Source organism: Syngnathoides biaculeatus, chromosome 7 (assembly GCF_019802595.1).
Source record: "Syngnathoides biaculeatus isolate LvHL_M chromosome 7, ASM1980259v1, whole genome shotgun sequence".
NCBI lineage: Eukaryota > Metazoa > Chordata > Actinopteri > Syngnathiformes > Syngnathidae > Syngnathoides > Syngnathoides biaculeatus.
This window is the reverse complement of record NC_084646.1, coordinates 16,183,078-16,203,703: the sequence shown is the minus strand read 5'-3', so window position 1 is coordinate 16,203,703 and position 20,626 is coordinate 16,183,078. Positions and strand designations below refer to the sequence as shown.

Genomic DNA, 20,626 nt, shown 5'->3' with positions numbered 1-20,626 from the left:
TCTACTCTACCTTCCCTCTCATTCTTTTCATTCATCAACTTCTCAAAGTATTATTTCTTATCAATTTAGCACACTACTGGCACCAGTCAACACATTTCCATCTCCATCCTTAATCACCCTTACCTGCTGCACATCCTTCCCATCTCTATCCCTCTGTCTGGCCAACCTGTAGAGATCCTTTTCTCCTTCTTTTGTGTCCAACCTTGTTTACATGTCGTCATATGCCTCTTCTTTAGCCTTCGCCACCTCTACCCTTGCCCTACGACGCATCTCGATGTATTTCTTTCGCCTCTCCTCAGTCCTCTCACTGTCCCATTTCTTCTTCGGTAATCTCTTTGCTTGTATGACTTCCTGTATTTTGGAGTTACACCACCAAGTCTCCTTCTCATATCACCTAACACCAAAGATAAATGAATATAATTTTCATTATTCTTCACAATATGTAACTTTAATACCTGTACTTATTTTTGGCGGTGAGTGGGGGTTAATTTTTTCTCCCCAATTATTTTTTTCTTGTTTGGAGGAGAACCGAAAGCTAATTGGAGGTTGATCCCCACTTATTCAAGAATTTTTGGGTGTTAAAATAATTGTTAAAAAAAAAATGTAAGGGGCATTAACAACATTTTAGGGGGTTGCCAGTTATGAACAGTTTTCCAAACTAATGAGCTCTGCATTGCATCATACTGACTTATGTTTCTAATAGCGGTAGCCTAATTGATGTCAAAAAAAAAAAAAACAGCAGAGTTCTGAACCGTTAAAGAATAATAATGAATTTCTGTGATTTCCTGTCCATTTCCAAGTGATCAAGAGCCAGAAAAGATACGTTCAACCATACACTGAGGTATTGTACTTTTTTTATTTTTTAATTTTCAGCTCATTCATTCGGTTTCTGTGTTTACCTTCTTATTAAGGGACTTTGATTTGACTTAATTTAAAATGAATAATCACACCTCATAAGGCAGTAGAATCATGTTTCATGTTTCTGCCTTTCAGTAAACACAAAAAAAGTGCTAAAAGTAAATATAATGGAAAAAAAGCAGTGTAATATAAATGTTGATAATGAAAAAGTGTGACCCTTAGTGTTGTGGCTTTAACATTAAGTTTTAGTGTTACAGTGTCATCATTAGTATGTTCGTGAGTCAACAACAAAAACAAGGCTTTTTCTATCCATTAGATTGGGGTTTGACCTGATGTATCAACAAAAAACAAAGCAAAGGGAATTGTGCGCACATATTAAGTATGAAAAGAGACCCATAATGATGTCACACATACAATGAACATCAATTGGATTTTTTCCTTTTCACGATCTCAATGCAGTATTTAGGATGATACTAATAATCCATCATTCATTTTTCTAGTCTTGAGTGGCCAGATGAGAATTGTCAAGAGGCCAACGGCTGCTGCCAACGCCACGCCTCCTGTCACTGCTGCCATGACGTCACGATAAAACCAAACACATGCCGGGCAGCATGTCTCTGTGCTGTGGATGAGGGGAAAAAGAAAATTAATACGTATAAGACAGTTAGGCATCAATAATCAATCAACAATAGTGAAGCCATCTCACATTGACCATTTCAAACTCATCTCGATCGCATGACTTTCTGATCTATTGCTGCTGAGGAAAATCAAGAAGCGAGTTGTGTCTGCTATGCCATCTTCTGCCACAAGGGGGATGAAGAGGACGCACCACTCCTCTCCTGGCAGAAGAATGAACCTTGCCATGGCCCCGTGTTGTGCTTCTTCAATGCCAGCCCCAACCCACCCCCAACCACCCACCCGCCAGCGCTTATTTCTTTTTATCCCACACAGCCGCTCCCGAGATGTTGGACTTCTTTAATATCACTCGTCCCAAAAAAACAGGACACTCCAGGATGACCCAATTTCTCTCACGGCCACCTCTGCCAGTCAGCCACACGCACTGATTTATAACTCTGCTTGTTAGTGACGGTGAGATGAAACAGCATGTGGCATTGTACCACATGTGCCAATTTCTTTGAGAAAGCCTTCATTCCTCAAAGCGTCATGTGTATACAAAGCCACCTGCTGGCCGTGTATTTGGTTACAGCCAGCTGTTGCTCCACCTCTTTGATGTGGACTCTTTGGAATTACAAGATAACGTATAACCCAATAACATCTTGCCAAACACAGAATAGCAACATGATTTTTAAACATATTTTGTGTGCATATATTTTTCCAAAGTATAGTGGTATCATATGATATAGCATATCATACAGAAGACATTCATTCAATCAATTCAAACAAATTAACCGGTGCCTTATCGAACTGATGTTCTTTCGTGTTAGCCAAAATGCCGGCTCGTTGCATTGCTGGATATTGCTCGAACACTCGGGAAGATGGATTTACGCTTTATAAGTTTCCAAGAGACCCGGTTCGTCGTGAAAAATTGATTGCACAGGTGCAAAGGACGAGAGTTTCGTTGGTTCCAAATGACAAGTAGCTGTGTATACAGCTACTAAAAAAAAAAATAATAATAGTTTGGGGAGAACCACGTAATCCGTCTCTCATAACGTAACAAAAAATCCGTGTACGTATGACAGGGGTGCTAAATGTGTCAATGTGCGCGTCGGACAGCTTCTGCTTCAGGCTCGCCGGCAACGAGCCACCCCGGCCAACAAGGCCGGTGTGACGGTCTGAGCACTCCCCCGTGCTAAAAACTCTCCTTGTGATTGATGCGCATGCGTTACTAACAGGGGAAGTGTGGGTACACATCCGACGCTTACTGGGAAATCACCTGCTCTCATTTCTCCTGCTCCTTCTTCTACATAGAGGGAGCTAACATACGTTATAACCTAACCCTAACCTAAACTTAAAACAAAAGTTGATAAAACGATCCATACGTACATTCACTGTGTTTGTCTTTCTGAGACGTCCATAGTGTTACGTGTGAATTTAGACTAATGTCCCCTTTGTTCAACCCAGGAAAATGCGACACGGCAGTTGTATTGCGTTTCTGACAACTTAATCTCACACACATTAACACAACACAAACACAATAAAACAGATAACACAAAATAGGCGTTCAAGAACAGAGTAGTTGAGCCACAATGGCAAATAGTCACCTATGTTGAACGAGTGTTCCCAAACAAGCAAATGTTCGTCCCAGCGGGTATTCCAAGTTAGCGAAAGTTCCAGCCGGTCCAAAAACGAAAGGCAGAAGGCGTCCGTGTAATTAAGTGTTCCGAGCATCGTAGTTTCGAAACATTTCACACACATAACAATAGCGAACATGAACACTCGGCAACAATTTCTCGAATGGCACACATTGAAGCATGGATGGGGACGTTTCAGACTGGCCAGAAGTTTTACAAAATATACCCGCATGCAATGTAGACATTGAAGTGAATAATGTTATATGCATTTTTCATTTCAATATCGATTTTAGAATGTTTATAGGGATGACACCTGTCCTTTAAACGTCTCTAACAGCTACCCACAATACCTGACGTGACAATGTGAGAAAGTGAGGCTTACCTGCACGGTCTGATGCTCTGGATGATGATGACACCCACGCCATTGGCCACCTTGTCCGTGAAGCTCATTGAACCATAAACAAAGGCCCCACTTTGCTGCCAGACAAGAAAGAGACACACACGTCTTAAATAAAAGAGGAGATGCTTGACGTGACATCACCATTAAATGCAAAGCACAAAGGGAGGAAATCTATCATCTGTACAGCAGACCCTGTCTGCTCTTTTATCCATGTAGAAGTATAGAACACTTGCTAAAGTCTGCTCAGAGGAATTGAGTATAGATCCAGCACTCCCGTGCGACCCTTGTGTGGATGAGGAGCTTGGAAAACAGAATGGACGTTTAGACCTACAGTACATGGAAAAAAATTGCTGTAGATACGAGGGATAGGCATTAGGCCACAGTTAGTTGACTGTAGGAAAGTTAATTAATGGACTTTATAATAATAGTTACAGATTATTTAGTGACGCAATTATTTTCGTCTACTGTTGATGGGATGGGAATTACTGAATGTTCTCAGTTCTTGTTTCCCTGCCAGAGGAAACCTGTTTGCAACTGAGCTTCCCATAGCGGATGTGTCAGGCTGTTACTCTGACAGCAAAGTTAAGACTGAAGCAGAAGTGTTGTGCAAGATGATCAGATTACTCAACCATCAATTCTATATAATCATCCTAATGATTAAAGGTCAAGTGTCATGAAATGGATGATTTTTAGTATGTTATTAATGAAAAAACTTCAGCCAATATGGGCCCATGGATTTTTACACCACAAAACATGATTTTGACGTATACAGCTTTTTGTAACTACCGCCATGAAAATCCTCAAGGGATTTGTTTTCGCGAAGAAGCAGGAAGTGACGTAAAGGAGCGCGGCGCCCCCAAGTGGACAAGTGATTAGTTTTACCTCCAGGAAGGTAGCTCGTTGTTCCTTCCTGTTAGCCAAAATGCCGGCTCACTGCATTGCTGGACATTGCTTGAACACTCGGGAGAATGGAATTACCCTTCATAAGTTTGCAAGAGACCCGGTTCGCTGTGAAAAATGGATTGCACAGGTGCAGAGCACGGGAGCTTCATGGGTTTGAAATCACAGGTAGGTGTGTATTCAGCGACTAAAAAAAAAAAAAAATAATAGTTTGGGGTGGACCATGTAACCGGTCTCTCATAACGTAACAAAAGATCCGCGTATGAAATATGTCGATGTGCATGTCGGATGACGTCGGGCTGCTGTGCGGACGGCGGCGAATCTGAAGAACCCAGTCAACAATGTCTCACTCAGCCTCGTTCGCCCAGTAATGCGCCCCGGCTCGAGAGTGTTCATCGCATACTGCGGTGGCTGTGAACAACCCTTTAAAAGCAGCACGGCTTGGCTCCATTATATGCCACCACGGCGCCGAAAACCAGCCACACTGGCTGAGGTGCCGCGTTCAGCGGTCACAGGTTCTGCGAAGGCTGCGCGTCGGAGTTTGCGGACGGGGACGGCTCTGAAGAACCCAGCCGAGAATGCGTCACTCAGCCGCATGCGCGCAGCAAAGCGCGCCGGCTGACTGTGTTGTTCATCGTACTGCGCCGTCTATGAACACCCCCCTAAAGCAGTATGGCTTGGCTCCGTCATAAGCCACACCGGCCAACTGCGATGAGCCGCGATGGCTCATCTCCGCTGCGGAAGTGGATCGGACGGGGATGCAGTTTGGCCGTGATCGCATATAATCTGAATATGGCTCGAAACAATAGTGTAATATTGCCCCGGTAACTTCACTCGGTTGTGTGGTGTTCTCCTAAGTAGGGACGTGTTCGTCTCCCATAGTTAGGGTGCACCGCGTGTTTTTATTGACGAATGTCTGGGTGACGTCACTTACAGAGGATGCAGGCAATATGGTGACCACTTGGATATCGTAGAATGAGACTTCTGCAACTTTGCGCATGGATGACACGCTCTCTGCTCACTTATTTTTTTGTATGGACATTGAAGTGAATAATGTTATATGTATTTTTCATTACAATATCTGTTTTAGAATCTTTATAGGGATGACACTTGGGCTTTAAGGATCAACTAATTTTACTGCAATGTTTACTCCATCTTTTTTAAGTGTACATTGTTTAAAATGTTTTCTTCTAAGATGATAAAAAAAAAAAAAAAAGAGAAAAGGTTCTGATGTTTATCACTAAATTTCACACTCATTTTCAGCACATTTTGTGTGGAGTGTGAGTGCTTGTCAATATGTGCCATGCGATTGGCTGGCGACCAGTTCAGGGTGAACCCCACCTCTCATCCAGAGTCAGCTGGGATAGGCTCCAGCACACCTGAGAGGTGGGTCAGGGTAAGCGGTATGAAAATGGTTGAGTGAACAAATAATCAGAGTATAAATGAATTGTTTAGTTCTATATCATTATTGGTTCATGTGCAATTGCTAACTACTGTGGCAACACTTGATACAAATCTGTTTAGGTCATGAGGAAAGATAACATTTTTAAATGGCTCTAAAGTTGAAAAAGTTTCAGAAAAAACAGAGACAAAAAATATTGTGGTCGCAGCCCAGCCTGGACTCAGCAGGACAAATTCTGCTTATCTGTCTCCGCAAGGTGATGGGCGTGTCAGGTGTTTGGGTGTAATCTTCCACAAACTTACTGTCTCCTCCCCGATGAGTTTGGCGGTCATAGAGAGAGACATGACCAAGATGATCGCTGAGCCGGCTCCCAGCAGTACAGCCGCACCATAGATGCTTTCAGCTCCCATGTTCTTGTCAAAAATCACCCAGAGGGCAAAGCTGATCACCAGCAACAGACCAGCAAAATACATCATCTGAAAAGTACAGTGCATTGTTATACTCACGTTTGTAAGACAAGGTAAAGAAACATTCAGCTGAACAGACTGCAATGTTTTACTCACACTGATGCCTACAAGCTTGCTGATTGGCTTCATGACCAGCGAGCTCACGAAACCGCTGACATACATCACAAGTGGTATGATGGCAATGAAGTTCTGTTAGGCAACAAGGTACACGTTAAACTGCAAACAGACAAAAGCTGCATGTTGAAAAGGGTCAATGGCTTACCTTTGGCAGCAACAGGGAGTTGGTGAGGTAAACAGAGATGTACGACTGGGACAGGTTAACGATCAGTCTGGTGCACATGTAGACGAAGGCCACCTTGCGTGAAAAGTAAGACACATGAGATTCATTCAGTTACAGTGAAGAAAATAGGTATTTGACCACCCTGCTATATTGCAAGTTCTCCCTCTTAGAAATCATGGAGGGGTCTGAAATTTTCCACTCCGATTGAGCTTGACCGTCATGTTTGGCTTCTTCAATTTTGTAATGATTGCTCCAACAATGGACCTTTTTTCACCAAGCTGCTTGGCAATTTCTCCGTAGCCCTTTCCAGCTGTGTGGAATTGTACAATTTCGTCTCTGGTGTCTTTGGACAGTTCTTTGGTCTTGGCCATGTTACAAGTTTGAGTCTTACTGATTGTAAGGGGTGGACAGGTGTCTTTATGCAGCTAACAACCTCACGCAGGTGCATCTGATTCAGGATAAGACATGGAGTGGAGGTGCACTTTTAAAGGAGGACTAACAGATCTTTGAGTGTCAGAATTCTAGCTGATAGACAGGTGTTCAAATACTTGCAGCTGTATCATACAAATAAATCATACATTGTGATTTCTGGATTTTTCTTTTTAGATTATCTCTCTCACATTTGAACATGCACCTACGATGAAAATTTCAGACCCCTCCATGATTTCTAAGTGGGAGAACTTGCAATATAGCAGGGTGTTCAAATACTTATTTTCTTCACTGTACATGCTCTTTTCCATTTATTTAAAACAATACAGTTTTTAAGCATGGCAGATTCTGATTTTAGACTGCATTTTTCCCTGCATCCCGTCCCAGATGATGCAGTGGCACTAAATGCACCACTGTGCGGACAAAAATCATATAATAGGATCATTTGACCTTGTGACAAGGGCGCTGCAGGGGATTTAGGGTGCGATGGGGGTGGGGGGGGGGGTGTCTCGCTGGACCGAACACGTCTCGGGCATTTCTTTGCAAACAGGGTGCTATGTCATTCTTCATTAATCAAAAATACATCTTTGTTCATCTCTCTATGCTGTTGATGTACAGTGACAAGCAGAACAAGAAGATGCTCTTCCATTAGATGGAAGAAGGTATAATAAACGTATAGTATATCCAACCAATATGTTATGGTTTTGTGTTCAAACAGACACATTCCACACTGAGAATATCCATCCATTTTCTTTGCTGCTTAACCTCATGAGGGTCAAGGGAGTGCTGGAGGCAGGATACACACTGAACTGGTTGCCAGCCAATCGCAGGGCACATCAAGACAAACAGCCGCACTCACAATCACACCTAGGGGCAATTTAGAGGTTCCAATGAATGTTGCATGTTTTTGGGATGTGGGAGGAAACCGGAGTGCCCGAAGAAAAGCCACGCAGGCATGGGGAGAACATGCAAACTCCACAAAGGCGGAGCCGGGATTCGAACGGTCGCGCCACTGTGCCGCCATCTGAATTGCTACATGAGTTGAAATGTGACAAAGTTTAAAACTAACCTACAAAAACAGCTGGAAAATCATAACTACAGAAAATGTTTGAATGAAAAAAAAAACTCACTATAAATATGAAAAACAATCAATAGGGTGATAAGTGAACATGTGCTCTTGCACTGCGTAGGACCACCTGTGTGTTTTTTTTTTTTTTGTTTAATTCACTGTTCCGAACCCACACAATAACGGGTCTACCGTTCACTTTTAGGTCAAAACCGACCAGTGAGGAATCTCTTTTATAAGGGCACCTGTCAGTCATGAGCCCTTCCAATTATCATCACCCCCTCCCGCCGCTCCCCCACTAATGGCATCCCCGCCTTGTGATGGCAAATGCCATTAATGTGGTTTAGCTCGAGGTGACTCCATAAGTCATGGGGTGCGCAAACAAGAAGAATTAATGAGAGCTTTATTCAACAGTGCAAGCTTTGCACAGTGTGCTGTTTTAATTGTACTTTGATTTTCATTTCTTTATTTTATGTCATTTTTATTTTTTCCCCCGGTTTTAAATATTTAAATAACTAGTCAGAAATCCTTGCTAGACAAGCGAAAATCTTTAGGTCGGATAGATTGGAGTAGCTTCGTTTTGTTAAAGATCAATAGCTGTAATGATTTGTTGCAGAAAGACGCTACGAAGTGGTGAATCGTTGAGCATACAGTATCTGCGTCACATTTCTGAGGTTTGGGGTTCGAATCCACCCTTTCTGTTTGGGCTTCGTATGTTCTCCCAATGCTTCAGAGTTTCTTTCCATATTATAAAAACACGTTTCTCACGTTAACTGAAGACTTAGAAAGTTGTGAATGTGACTGTTTGTTTGTTTGGGGCCCTAATAAAGTGCCTTTCCCACTCACACCAATGGACAATTTTAAGTGTTCTTTTGATTTAAAATGAATGCATTTGCAATGTGGGAGCAAATTCACGCAAAGACAAAAAAAATGCAAACTCCACTCTAGAGTGAGCCAAGATTCAAACCTCAGAACTGCAAAGCAGATATGCTGACGCTCACCGTGCTGCTAAGAAAAATATTCAAGTTAATGAAATTAAAAAAAAAAAAAAAAAAAAAAAAATCATAATTAATAAAAGCATTATTATAATGGTTGGGGCCATATACAGTGGTACTACTTGGATGTATTAGTGAGTGGTTGTCACCTGGTAAAAAGAAGGCTCTTTAAGCCAGTGTTTCCATTGCAACCCTCGAGAGGACAACGCTTCCTCTGCAGAGGAAGGTCTGAGCAGCGGATCCTCTCCCGACTTCTCCTTTGTGCCGATGTGGAATATGAGCGAGAACACTGCTCCAACACCAAGTATAATGAGAGCCAGCATCTGTTGTACAGGGGAGATAGCAGGTAAACATAACTGTGGCAGTGGGTGACTGTACTGTACAGTCAATATCGCTTGCATCGCCACTCCAGTTTTGTGTCAACCCCTTAATGGTCATTTAAAACCCACAGTACTTACGCTTACTAGCTAACGCCATCCATTTATTTTCAATACCATTTATCCTCTTAGTTCCCAAAAGAGCTTGACCCTAAACCAGATGGGTTCAGTCGAATGGTAGGTGAGACCAGGGTTTCTTTTGCAAGTCTAGCACAGGGAGCAAAGAGACATGCATCCGCACTCACATTCATACAGTCGCTGAATGTGAAGTGAAGGTAACAGTTTACTTGTGAATCACTTGGTGCGGAGCATTCCTGGCTACCAACGTTGGATGAAGATTTAAAGATGTCAAGTTCAGAGCTGACTTTCACACAGTCTTGAATCAGAGGTTTTTGGAGTGGACTTGAAAACCATCCACTCTTGCTGATTTAAAGCAAAGCAAAGCAAAGCAAAGCAAAGCAAAGCAAAGCAAAGCAAGTTTCTTTGGATGACTCTGGATGCGTTCTTCAGAAGGTAAAAGGCAGTTTTACGAATTGATTTTATCTGACTGTTAAAAGTCAGGTTGGAATCAGAACACCAAGAATTTGGACTTGATCTTTCGTTTGTAAAGATAGAGAGTCCAAGGAATAGCAATTTTCTTTTCTTTCTTGCCAAAAAGTCAAAGATGACACGCAGTGGCGACCCCTAACGGGACAAGCCAAAAGGAAAAGAAGTTGTAGTTTAGTTTGAGAACAATTTGGTTCATCCAGTTAATTAAACCAATTCTGCAAGGAAGAGTGCACCAAAATATCTCCATAGAGATGTAAAAGACTCAATTCCACATTTAAAACACATTTGATTTCACTTTTTGCTGGTGAGCGTGGCCCAACCAGTTATGAGACAAGGAGGCCATTACTTTTTCACACAGGCTAGCCACTGCACGAGACAAATAAAAAGAGCTCAAAACCGGGCTTCTCAGATCTTACCCTAAACAGAGGAATGTCCGCCTGGCCCAGGTTGTCCGTCATGTCGTCTAGAGCCAGGAAGTGAAAAAGCAGCCAGGCCACAGTGAACACCGTGATGTTGGCAACCACAGTGAAGGCATACCTGCCGCAGAGAAAAAACGATGCTTTCACTTGTGTTGTTACTCTTATTACTCTTTAAAGAAGATACAGTATTTTACTATCTGAAGTACTGTAATGTGATGTGGACAAAATTATGAAAAGTCACATGCTGTTGTTCCTTCAATTGTTCTTGGCATCAGAAACAGACGTTACTTCCAAACTAAGGATTGGATGACTAAAAGACACCGGATTCATTTTTTGTCACAGGTTTATGACACATCCACCGATGACAAACTAGTCATGCACACAAAGAACCAAGGAAGTGACCACATTGTGAGTTGAGTAATGGATGGTTTGACGTAAACATTCGCTTACTCTTACACAGAATGCCAGAAACACTGGCATCAATTATATTGTTATGGAAAGGCAGTTGGTCCTGATGACATACCGGTGGAGGTATGGAAGCAATTTGGAGAGGTGGCTGTGGAGTTTTTGACCAACTTATTCAACAGAATACTAGCGGGCAAGAAGATGCCTGAAGAATGGAGGAAAAGTGTGCTACTTTCTATTTTTAAGAACAAAGTAGACTTGCAGAGCTGTGGAAACTATAGAGGAATAAAGTTGATGAGCCACACAAGGAAGTTATGTGAAAAAGTAATGGAGGCTAGACTCAGGCCAGATGTACGTATCCGCGAGCAACAGTATGGATTCGTGCCGAGAAAGAGTACCACAGATGCATTATTTGCCTTGAGGATGCTAACTGAAAAGTACAGAGAAGGTCAGAAGGAGCTACATTGTGTCTTTGTGGATCTAGAGAAAGCCTATGACAGAGTACCAAGAGAGGAACTGTCGTACTGCCTGCAGAGGTCTGGTATGGCGGAGAAATATGTTAGAATAGTACGAGAAATGTATGAGGGCAGCACAACAATGGTGAGGTGTGCCGTTGGGGTGAGAGAAGAATTTAAGGTGGAGGTGGGACTGCATCAGGGATCCACGCTGAGCCCCTTCCTGTTTGCGGTAGTAATGGAAAGGCTGACAGATGAGGTTAGACTCGAATCCCCTTGGACCATGACATTCGCAGATGATATTTTGATATGCAGTGAAAGTAGGCAACAGGCGGAGGAACAATTAGACAGATTGAAGTACGCACTGGAAAGGAGAGCAATGAAGATTAGCCGAAGTAAAACAGAATATATGTGCGTGAATGAGAAAAGTGGAGGGGGAAGAGTGAGGCTACAGGGAGAAGAGATAGCGAGGGTGGACGACTTCAAATACTTGGGGTCAACAATCCAGAGCAATGGTGAGTGTGTGGTAAGGAAGTGAAAAATCGGGTCCAAGCAGGTTGGAACAGCTGGCGCAAGGTGTCTGGTGTGTTATGTGACAGAATAGTCTCTGCTAGGATGAAGGGCAAAGTTTATAAAACAGCGGTGAGGCCGGCCATGATGTACGGATTAGAGATGGTGGCACTGAAGAAACAACGGGAAGCAGAACTTGAGGTAGCAGAAATGAAGTTGTTGAGGTTCTCGCTCGGTGTGAACAGGTTGGATAGGATTAGAAATGAGCTCATTATAGGGACAGCCAAAGTTGGATGTTTTGGAGACGAGGTTAGAGAGAGCAGACTTAGATAGTTTGGACATGTTAACAGGTGAGAGAGTGAGTATATTGGTAGAAGGGTGCTGAGGATGAAGCTGCCAGGCAAAAGAGCGAGAGGAAGACCAAGGAGAAGGTTTATGGATGTGGTGAGGGAAGACAGGAGGGCAGTTGGGGTTAGAGAGGAAGATGCAGCAAATAGGCTTAAATGGAAAAAGATGACACGCTATGGCGACCCATCATGGGACAAGCCGAAAGGAAATGAAGAATCAATTATATTGTTCACAGTGGATTCGACAGTTTTGGAAAAAGGTGAAAAACAAAAACGGCCGACTGTGGGGGAGGGAATGAGAGTGTATAGCAGTCACCAATCACTTTGAATTGTTAAATTGATGTCAGTCCGACCATAACTAAAGTAAATGATTAAGTTTAGCAGATCTTGTGATTATGGGGACATTTTGTGCAGCTTTACAGCTCAGGCACCTGACATAAAATGGTTCACTGCATGCATTTGGTCGAACGTTTCTCTGTTGTAACAATGCTTCTTGCAAATATTTTACGTTTTACCAGAGCTAACCACGTGGACAGAACAGTGCACTCGTGGTGCATGTTTGCGTCAGAGTTTAGTCCTGGGTTTGTATCTTGGCTGCAGCAGAAGGGGGGATTGGGGGGGGGGGGGGGGGGGGGGGGGGGGGGGGGGGGCAGAAATATGTTAGGTAGGAGTGAAAATATTTGTCTGGCTATGTATGCCTTCTGATTGGTTGACCAGCAGTCTATGGTGTATCCCACCGCTTTCCCAAAATCAGATGGGTTAGGCTCCGGCTCAACCATAATTCTTATGATGGTAATCTGGTGGTTTTCAAACGATTATACATAGAATACTAATACTAGAAATGCTCCCTGAGGGCATTCCATCAAGAGCCCACCTGTACGCAGTGAGCTCCACCTTGCCGCTCTCACTGGACACCAGCTCTGGAATGAGGGAGAGGTGCGAAATCTGAGTGGCCGCCCATCCAAACTGGAAGATGACGATGAAGGGGGCGAAGTAGATGATCTTGGCCCATTGGGGAGTGCTTGCCGAGCAGGCCAGGCAGGGGTTGAAGATGAAGGCGAACGATGCGATAACACAGATGGTTCCTGGTGGGGTGAAATGGAGAACTTTTGGATCAGACAGTTTCATTTTCCACCAATTTCAATTATCCATCCATCCATCTATTTTCTGATTGTTTGGGATGAATATGTCAGGCTACGTGAGGTTTATGTGAATGTCTGGCGTAGTGTTTTTTTTTTATGTTAAGGGATTCTTTCTATTTCGGCGGAATGTCATGTGTTTCACAAAAGATCAGGAGGATAACAACCATTCTTTATTGTGGCGCTGGGTCTCATTAAAAGAATAAAAAACAAAATGCCCTCGGGCTGACCTGAAATTCTGGGGAAAAGTCATTTGAGCACATAATGAGGATGCAACAAAAAAATGCACCAGTTCAAATGTGGTCACGCCTGTCAACATTTACACTAACAAAATGATCTCAAATTAAGTTCAGATGTTCTCGTGTGGGCGGCACGGTGGAGCAGCTGGTAAAGCGATGGCCTCACAGTTCTGAGGTCTGGGGTTCGATCCCGGCCTCGCCTGTGTGGAGTTTGCATGTTTTCCCTGTGCTTGTGTGGGTTTCCTCCATGCACTCCGGTTTCCTCCCACATCCCAAAAACACGCACTAATTGGAGACTCTAAATTGCCCCTCAATGTGATTGTTTGTCTCTATGCGCCCTGCGATTAGGCGTACCCCGCCTCCTGCCCTTTGACAGCTGGGATAGGCTCCAGCACTCCCCGTGACACTTGTGAGGATAAGCAGCTTAGAAAATGGATGGATGTTCTTGTGTCCTTTTGCTGACATTTTTATACACCACAAGTCATAGTCCGCAGAGAACTTTCACAGTGTCAGAGGAGTCTCATTGTTCAAAGGTATCAGTCATGAGAATTGTACAAAATAATGCCGTGCATTTAATAAACTACGGAACACAGAGAAGACAGTCAGCATTACGTGGAGACACACAAATGTGAAAATCATAAGGACTAAAAATAAACATCCTTGAAAAACTGGTCAGGGAAGCTACCAAGACACCGACAGTAATCTTGACGGGGTGGCAGGATATACTGGCTCGCGATGTTCGGTACACGTGACAAGAATCGCCCATCTTCAACATTTCTCTGTGCTATTCGGCTGGTTGGAAGCCTCGTTTTTTTTTAAAGGGAAACATCCATCATCATCTACATCATCATCATCATCATCATTGACGAGAGCTGTCAGGCTTTGGCTCTTAACGTAGCTTTGTTCAAGTTTGACTGGCTCATTCTGTTCCGCTGGTTCTGAAAGCCAAGTCTATTCAAAATGTTGTTGGACCAGGTAAGGGACACTTAAGGAGAGTCAAACTTGTCCGCCAGCAGATCAATTTACATGACTTCCTTATGTGAATAAGTGAACCCTCATTTACTTAAAATATTCAGATCATAAAAGGTTATCCTACCATTACGGAACTGACTATAACAGAGGCCCCATAGGTCATTGGTTAGGGTTTGGTAAACCGGGGGTCATGAGTTCGTATCTCACTGGGGGCTCCACTCCCCAAGAGGGGTTGCGTCAGGAAGGGCATCCGGCGTAAAAACTGCCAAACAAATATGAGCGTTCATCTGAGATGTTACGCTGTGGCTACGGGACAAACCGAAAGAAACTTACTTACTTAAAGCCCAACTTCAATGTCCATACAAAAAAAAATAAATGTGAGCAGAGAGCGCGTCATCCATGCTCAAAGTTGCAGAAGTGTCATTCTACGACGCGCCCCTTCTGACACAGAAGCTCTTTTCGAAAAGTAGAACACCACACAACCGAGTGAAGTTACCGGGACAATATTACACTATTGTTTCGAGTCATATTCAGATGATATGCCATCACGGCCAAACAGCATCCCTGTCCGATCCCCTTCCGTGGCGGAGATGAGCCATTGCGGATGAGACGGCCGGTGTGGCTTATGACAGAGCTGAGCCGTCCTGCTTTAGCGGGGTGTTCCTAGACGCCGCAGTACGCGATGAACAACACAGTCGAGCTGGGGCACTTGAGGCATTCTCGGCTGGGTTCTTCAGAGCCGCCCCCGTCCGCAAAGCCCGACCCGCAGCCTTCGCAGAAGCAGTGACCGCCGAACGCGGCGCCTCAAGCGGTGTGGCCGATTTTCAGCGCCGTGGTGGCATATAATGGAGCCAAGCCGTGCTGCTTTTAGTGGGATGTTCAAAGCCGGCGCAGTACTTGTTGAACACCATCGAGCCGCCTACCGGTCATTTGGAACCCACGAAGCTCTCGTCCTCTGCGCCCGTGCAATCCATTTTTCACGACGAACCGGGTCCCTTGCAAACTTATGAAGGCTAAATCCATTCTCCCGAGTGTTCAAGCAATGTCCAGGAATGCAATGACCCGGCATTTTGGCTAACACGAAGGAACAACAAGCTACTTTCCCGGAGGTAAAACTAATGGAAACAAACGAGTCCACTTCCTACTTCTTCTCGAAAACAAATCCCTTGAGAGGATTTTCATGGCGGGAGTTACAAAAAGCTGTATACGTCAAAATCATGTTTTGTGGTGGGCCCATATTGGCTGACGTTTTTCATGAATAACATACTAAAAATCAAGCATTTCATGACAAGAGACCTTTAACTGAAAAAAAAAAAAAGAAAAAAAATCAGATTGTAATCCTTACTCAGCTTTCTATAAAATATTGTTACACTTAAAAGATGTGTCCGTTGGGGTTCCCACATCTACCTCCACCTTTTATTTAATATCCAGTCATTCATTTTCCATAGCACTTGGGTCACGGGTGATCCGGGGCATAATCCAACTGACACTGGAAGAAGGAAGCGTTGACCCTTGAATGGTCGCCATCAAATCCCAGGCCAAACAACCATCCACACTCTCATGACCTCATGAAATGCACATTTCTACTGTGTGGCCCCGTTACTTAATAACCCCAAAAATAAAATTCTACACGTTCCGATTCTTTTGAGTTGAAGATGGAATAATCGCTCGGGATTTACACACACATTTGCAATTGCAATTTTTGGCAGTTTTCTCGATGTGGTTGAATGTCTGCTGAATGTCCCATTTTGCAAGCCGCTCATCCTCACTCGCGGGAGTGCCGCAGCCTAATCCAGCTAACAACAGGTGATAGGCAGACTACCCCTGGTATTGATCCCACGCTGCCCGGACCAAAGTCAGGCATGTGTACCACTACATCATCAGTGACCACCTGTTAATATCATCAGGGATAACAATCTGATTTCCAAAAAAGCAAACAATGCTCTTTTTTTAAATTTGGGTTATGATATCATGTGTTGTTCAAACCACAGTCATCTGACGTTGAAAAGAATGTTGTCATTAGACATTGTGCCGTGATGGCTAACCCGCACCAAGCAGTTCTGAGTCTGGAGCCAGTCTTGAAGCAGACTGATGCCACGCTCACAGTACGTCCTCGTTCTGCAACTTTTGCTCCAAATCTGGTACCAAACAAGCATTCCTCATCACCCATTCGCATATACACTCGGACACCATGTTCCAAAATATATGACATCTTTTCATGGTCTAGTACGATAGCGGATTCTCGCTGAAGTGTTATGTAAAAAGACAAGGTGAAATATGAAACATGAGTTTTGTGGGGCAGGGCCGGTGGTGGTTTGGGGGGGTATTTGAAGGAGGACAATTCACATCCACTGAAAAGGGATTTTGTGTGGTAAGAGTAAGCTTGAACACAAATACTGTGAAGGTTGAATTTTCAAGGAAATTCCGAGAAAAATATTACGTTTGGACATGGCAAAAAAAATTGAGAGGAAGGTTAAGAGGAAAATGTGTCATGTTAGGGGTGGTGCACCAATTAAACAACTATGAAGCTTTGTGAAACAAATTCCAAAAGTATACGATATATGTATCTATTTGAATATTCGAATGGAATTTTTAAAAATTCAATGTAGGCCATTTTAATTTCATATAAACTGCTGTGAAAAAAGTATTTGCCCCCTCCTGATATCATTTTTTAACGATAACCCTTGTTGGAGAATGCATTTTTTGAATCATCATAGGGTTTTATGGAGGCATGCTTTGTCTGGTCCCTCACCTGTTTGCCATGCCTGATCCTACCAGGGGCTTGAAGCCCCAAAGAATTTAGCTCAGAGGGTCATTGGGACACAAACCCCTTTACGACCATAAGGTGACAGCTCAAGGAGGGGTCAGTAAGCTTTAGAAGATAAAGTTCTACTACTGGTCTATGGATCACTAAATGGTTAAGGTCCTCAATACGTACGTGAAAGAAATGCTGTTGACTTGCTAAACGTAAATTGACTCAAGTCGAATAGTGGAGGGCAGAGTCCAAAGCAAACATGGTGAAGCAGAATTTACCTCTCATGATGGACACAAATGAAGTAAGTTCCCAACAGAAGTGACGTCACACCCAAGTATGAATGTTTTTAAATCCAGGTTAAAAAATGGATTTTTTTTTTGTCTTGCTTTTGAGAGTATTTGCATTTTTTTTTTTTTTTTTGCCATTTCATGCATACTTTTAATTGAATTTGAGTTTTTCCCAGGTTCTGTTTATAAGATATTTTTTCTTGGTTTTTAAATGCCTCCAACCAAGTAATACAGTTCCATTGTATGAAATGTGCTATATAAATTTGATTTGCTTTTTTTTTTTTTTTTTTTTTTTTTACTTTTTGATTTGAACAAACACTTTTAGTCTCCCCACCACAACTCTCTACTTCTTGAATGCACCGCATACATACTTTTGCGACTTGTGCTTATATTGCAATACTCAAGGAAATGCAGACAACTGTGGAAAATGAGTGAGATGGCATAAATGCTTGCATGACTCACCCAACAAATGCCAGCTTTTTCTCTTGCCGTACGTCCTGCCGGGAGATCGATCGGATTCGTACCCGATGAGAGGAGTGCACACCCCGTCTGCTACCTGGCCGATGAGCAGCAGCACGCCGGCAAAGGTGCTCCGGAGACCCAAGACCGAGTGGAGGTAGACCAGCAGATAGGTGAACCACATCGAGGCGCACAAGTCATTGAGAAAATGCCCGACGGCGTAACACAGACGCCGGCAGACTGGCAGGGTCCTTTCGCTCTCGACTGAGACACACGGCTCCATGATGCCTTGGACTGGTGATTCAAGTGTCTTTATTTACAATTTAGAGATCTGTCCTTGTTGTATTTACACGCACGGCAGTTACAAAAAAGAAGAAAAAAAAAAAACCTGTACAGCCCCACTTGCAAAGCTTTCGCGAAATCTGCTGCATTAAGCATATCATTAATTCACCGTGAAGGATTATGACACAGTGGGTCCCCAACCCGCTGATCTAATCCGAGGTAACTTTTAATGAAACCCCTTGTGGAAAAAAAAAAGAGAAAGAGCGACCTCAGTGCTCCATCATAAAAGAGGAGCTCTGGGGTCAATGTTAAATTTCGATCCTCCTCCTTGATATGGAAATGATTTCTCGAGCAAGTCACTTTTAAACGCCTGAAGGCAATGCAAAGATACGATTACGAGTGCTTCACTCGTGACTAAATGTACTTCCTTTCTTTTCCAAACAAAGCACGGAAGACAACTGCTGCTTACAAAACACCTGATGAAACTTGGTACTTAAGTCTCACAACTGGCTCCTAACTTCCGTTTTCGTGTCTTTTCTTGACACGCGTGTCGCGGTTCCACTTCCCCATTTGCATCCTAACGTCGTAGCCAGACACGTTGCCCTCATCTCGAGCGAGAGGCGGCTGAGAACATATCACAGCCGAGAAAGGCAAAATCTTCGTGAATGTTTGTCGAAAACAATTGTGCGCCCCCCCCCAAAAAAAAAATTGCAACCTAAGTGTTTCCAATGATGACATCCGGTTGCATTGTGGGAAATGAAGTCCATCGTGCAACCCAACGTTTGAGCAAAAGCATGCATGTCATCCTGATCACATGAAAATCCGTTCATAGGTTAAAAAAGTGACAAGTAAAACTAACTTTTAAAAAGCGAGCTTTCGGACCCCGGCACCATCTGTCCGGTGTGAACGCGCACACCATTTTTCGGGGGGGGGGGGGGGTGCAATCGTATTAAATCCGATATCCGCTTGGTTATGACAGCGGGAAATGTAGCGTTCTTCAAGTTTAGTGTCATGTCAGCACAAAAGGAGCAGTCAAATTTGCCTGGACAAAAAGTCACAATACACTGCTGTCGTGGTTTTATTATGCAGCGCTGTAAACATGCTCTGAGTCAAGTCCATTTTATACTCTGTCACTAAATATGAGCAAAACAAACTGGTATAAAGTCATTTTGCACCACTGCAAACCACCATCAAAGTGCGTACCTTTAGAGCTCTCTGTCTCAATCAAAACCAAGAAATGACTGGATGACTATTTTGATGATCAAATTAAATTGTCCAAATCCTCTCAGCATGAAATATTCTGGTTTTGTAGTCCTGCATGAAAGCAGATGGATTATCTGCATGTTTAATCAAAATGATACATTTGCAAACATCTGCCTTTACTTTGGAAAACAATGATTAACATTTTTTTGCCCATTTCTGACAAGTTACACACCAAATCGGTAACTGCATCAATAATCACTTAACATTTGTGCATTCCCAACAATTTTAAATCCTATTTTTTAAAGGGGTGATTTTTTTTTTAAAAAATCAGAATCAATCAAAAAAATAATCACAATTATTAGTTGCAGCTCTAAAATCAAGTATTCTCTTTGTACTCGCTGACAAAAGCCCTTCTTTTGCTTGTGCAGGTGTACTTAATGCTATGTCCTATACTGGCTTCCCTTCCTTGCTGTTGTGACATATTGGAAAACTGTTTTGTAGGTCTAAAGTCTCCACTAAGTGATAACTCAGCTGAGATCAGGTGACAAAATACACACAGACCCGCGCTGCAGCATGACATCTTTTACAACTCCATCCCGTTTGCTCTCATGCATGCAGAATTTTGTCAATTGTCACCTGTGTGTACATTTAGCAAAGATAAAAGCCAAAGTGAAACTAAACGACATTCTTAAAGCAGCTGCAAACTACCCAAAGTGCAACAGCGTTATTCTGAACCCCCAAAAGAAGTTTCTCTATACAAATTAGAGGTGCATCATGGCTGTCTGTAAAACTGCGAAAGCACACAAAACACAGCACCACCTCACAAATGTGGTACCCCCAGGAGAGGGAAGCTGTGTATATTTTGTGAAGTCATAGCGACGTGTAAATTCACTACGCATGCGCACTTCCTAAATAACTGCAGGTCTGTACACGCACGCACACACACACACGTTCACATAGTGACACAGTAATCCTGTAAACATTTGGGAGAGATTAGATAAAATGTCATGGCGGGACACTCGTTGAGCTTTAAACATTTTACTTAGAAAGGCACAAACTATGATTTCCTGGTAAATTATTCTGATGTAAGAAATAAAAGTTGAAAGACATCTTCCCCCACGTAAATCAACATACTCTGCCATAACTCAAGATATAAGCTTCGTGAAGGACTCTTCCTAG

General features: G+C 43.1%; 1 protein-coding gene across 1 annotated transcript; it reads right to left on the bottom strand.

Moving 5' to 3' along the window:
* Window positions 1-834: 834 nt before the first annotated feature.
* LOC133503178 (major facilitator superfamily domain-containing protein 12-like) lies at window positions 835-19,121 on the bottom strand. Its single transcript, XM_061824476.1, has 9 exons — window positions 17,966-19,121; window positions 12,986-13,196; window positions 10,392-10,512; window positions 9,199-9,372; window positions 6,542-6,634; window positions 6,376-6,468; window positions 6,115-6,288; window positions 3,493-3,587; window positions 835-1,480 (listed from the first exon to the last, which is right to left on the bottom strand). The coding sequence occupies exons 1-9, from the start codon at window positions 18,243-18,245 to the stop codon at window positions 1,321-1,323; spliced, it is 1,401 nt and encodes a 466-aa protein (XP_061680460.1). The 5' UTR covers window positions 18,246-19,121; the 3' UTR covers window positions 835-1,320.
* Window positions 19,122-20,626: the final 1,505 nt, after the last annotated feature.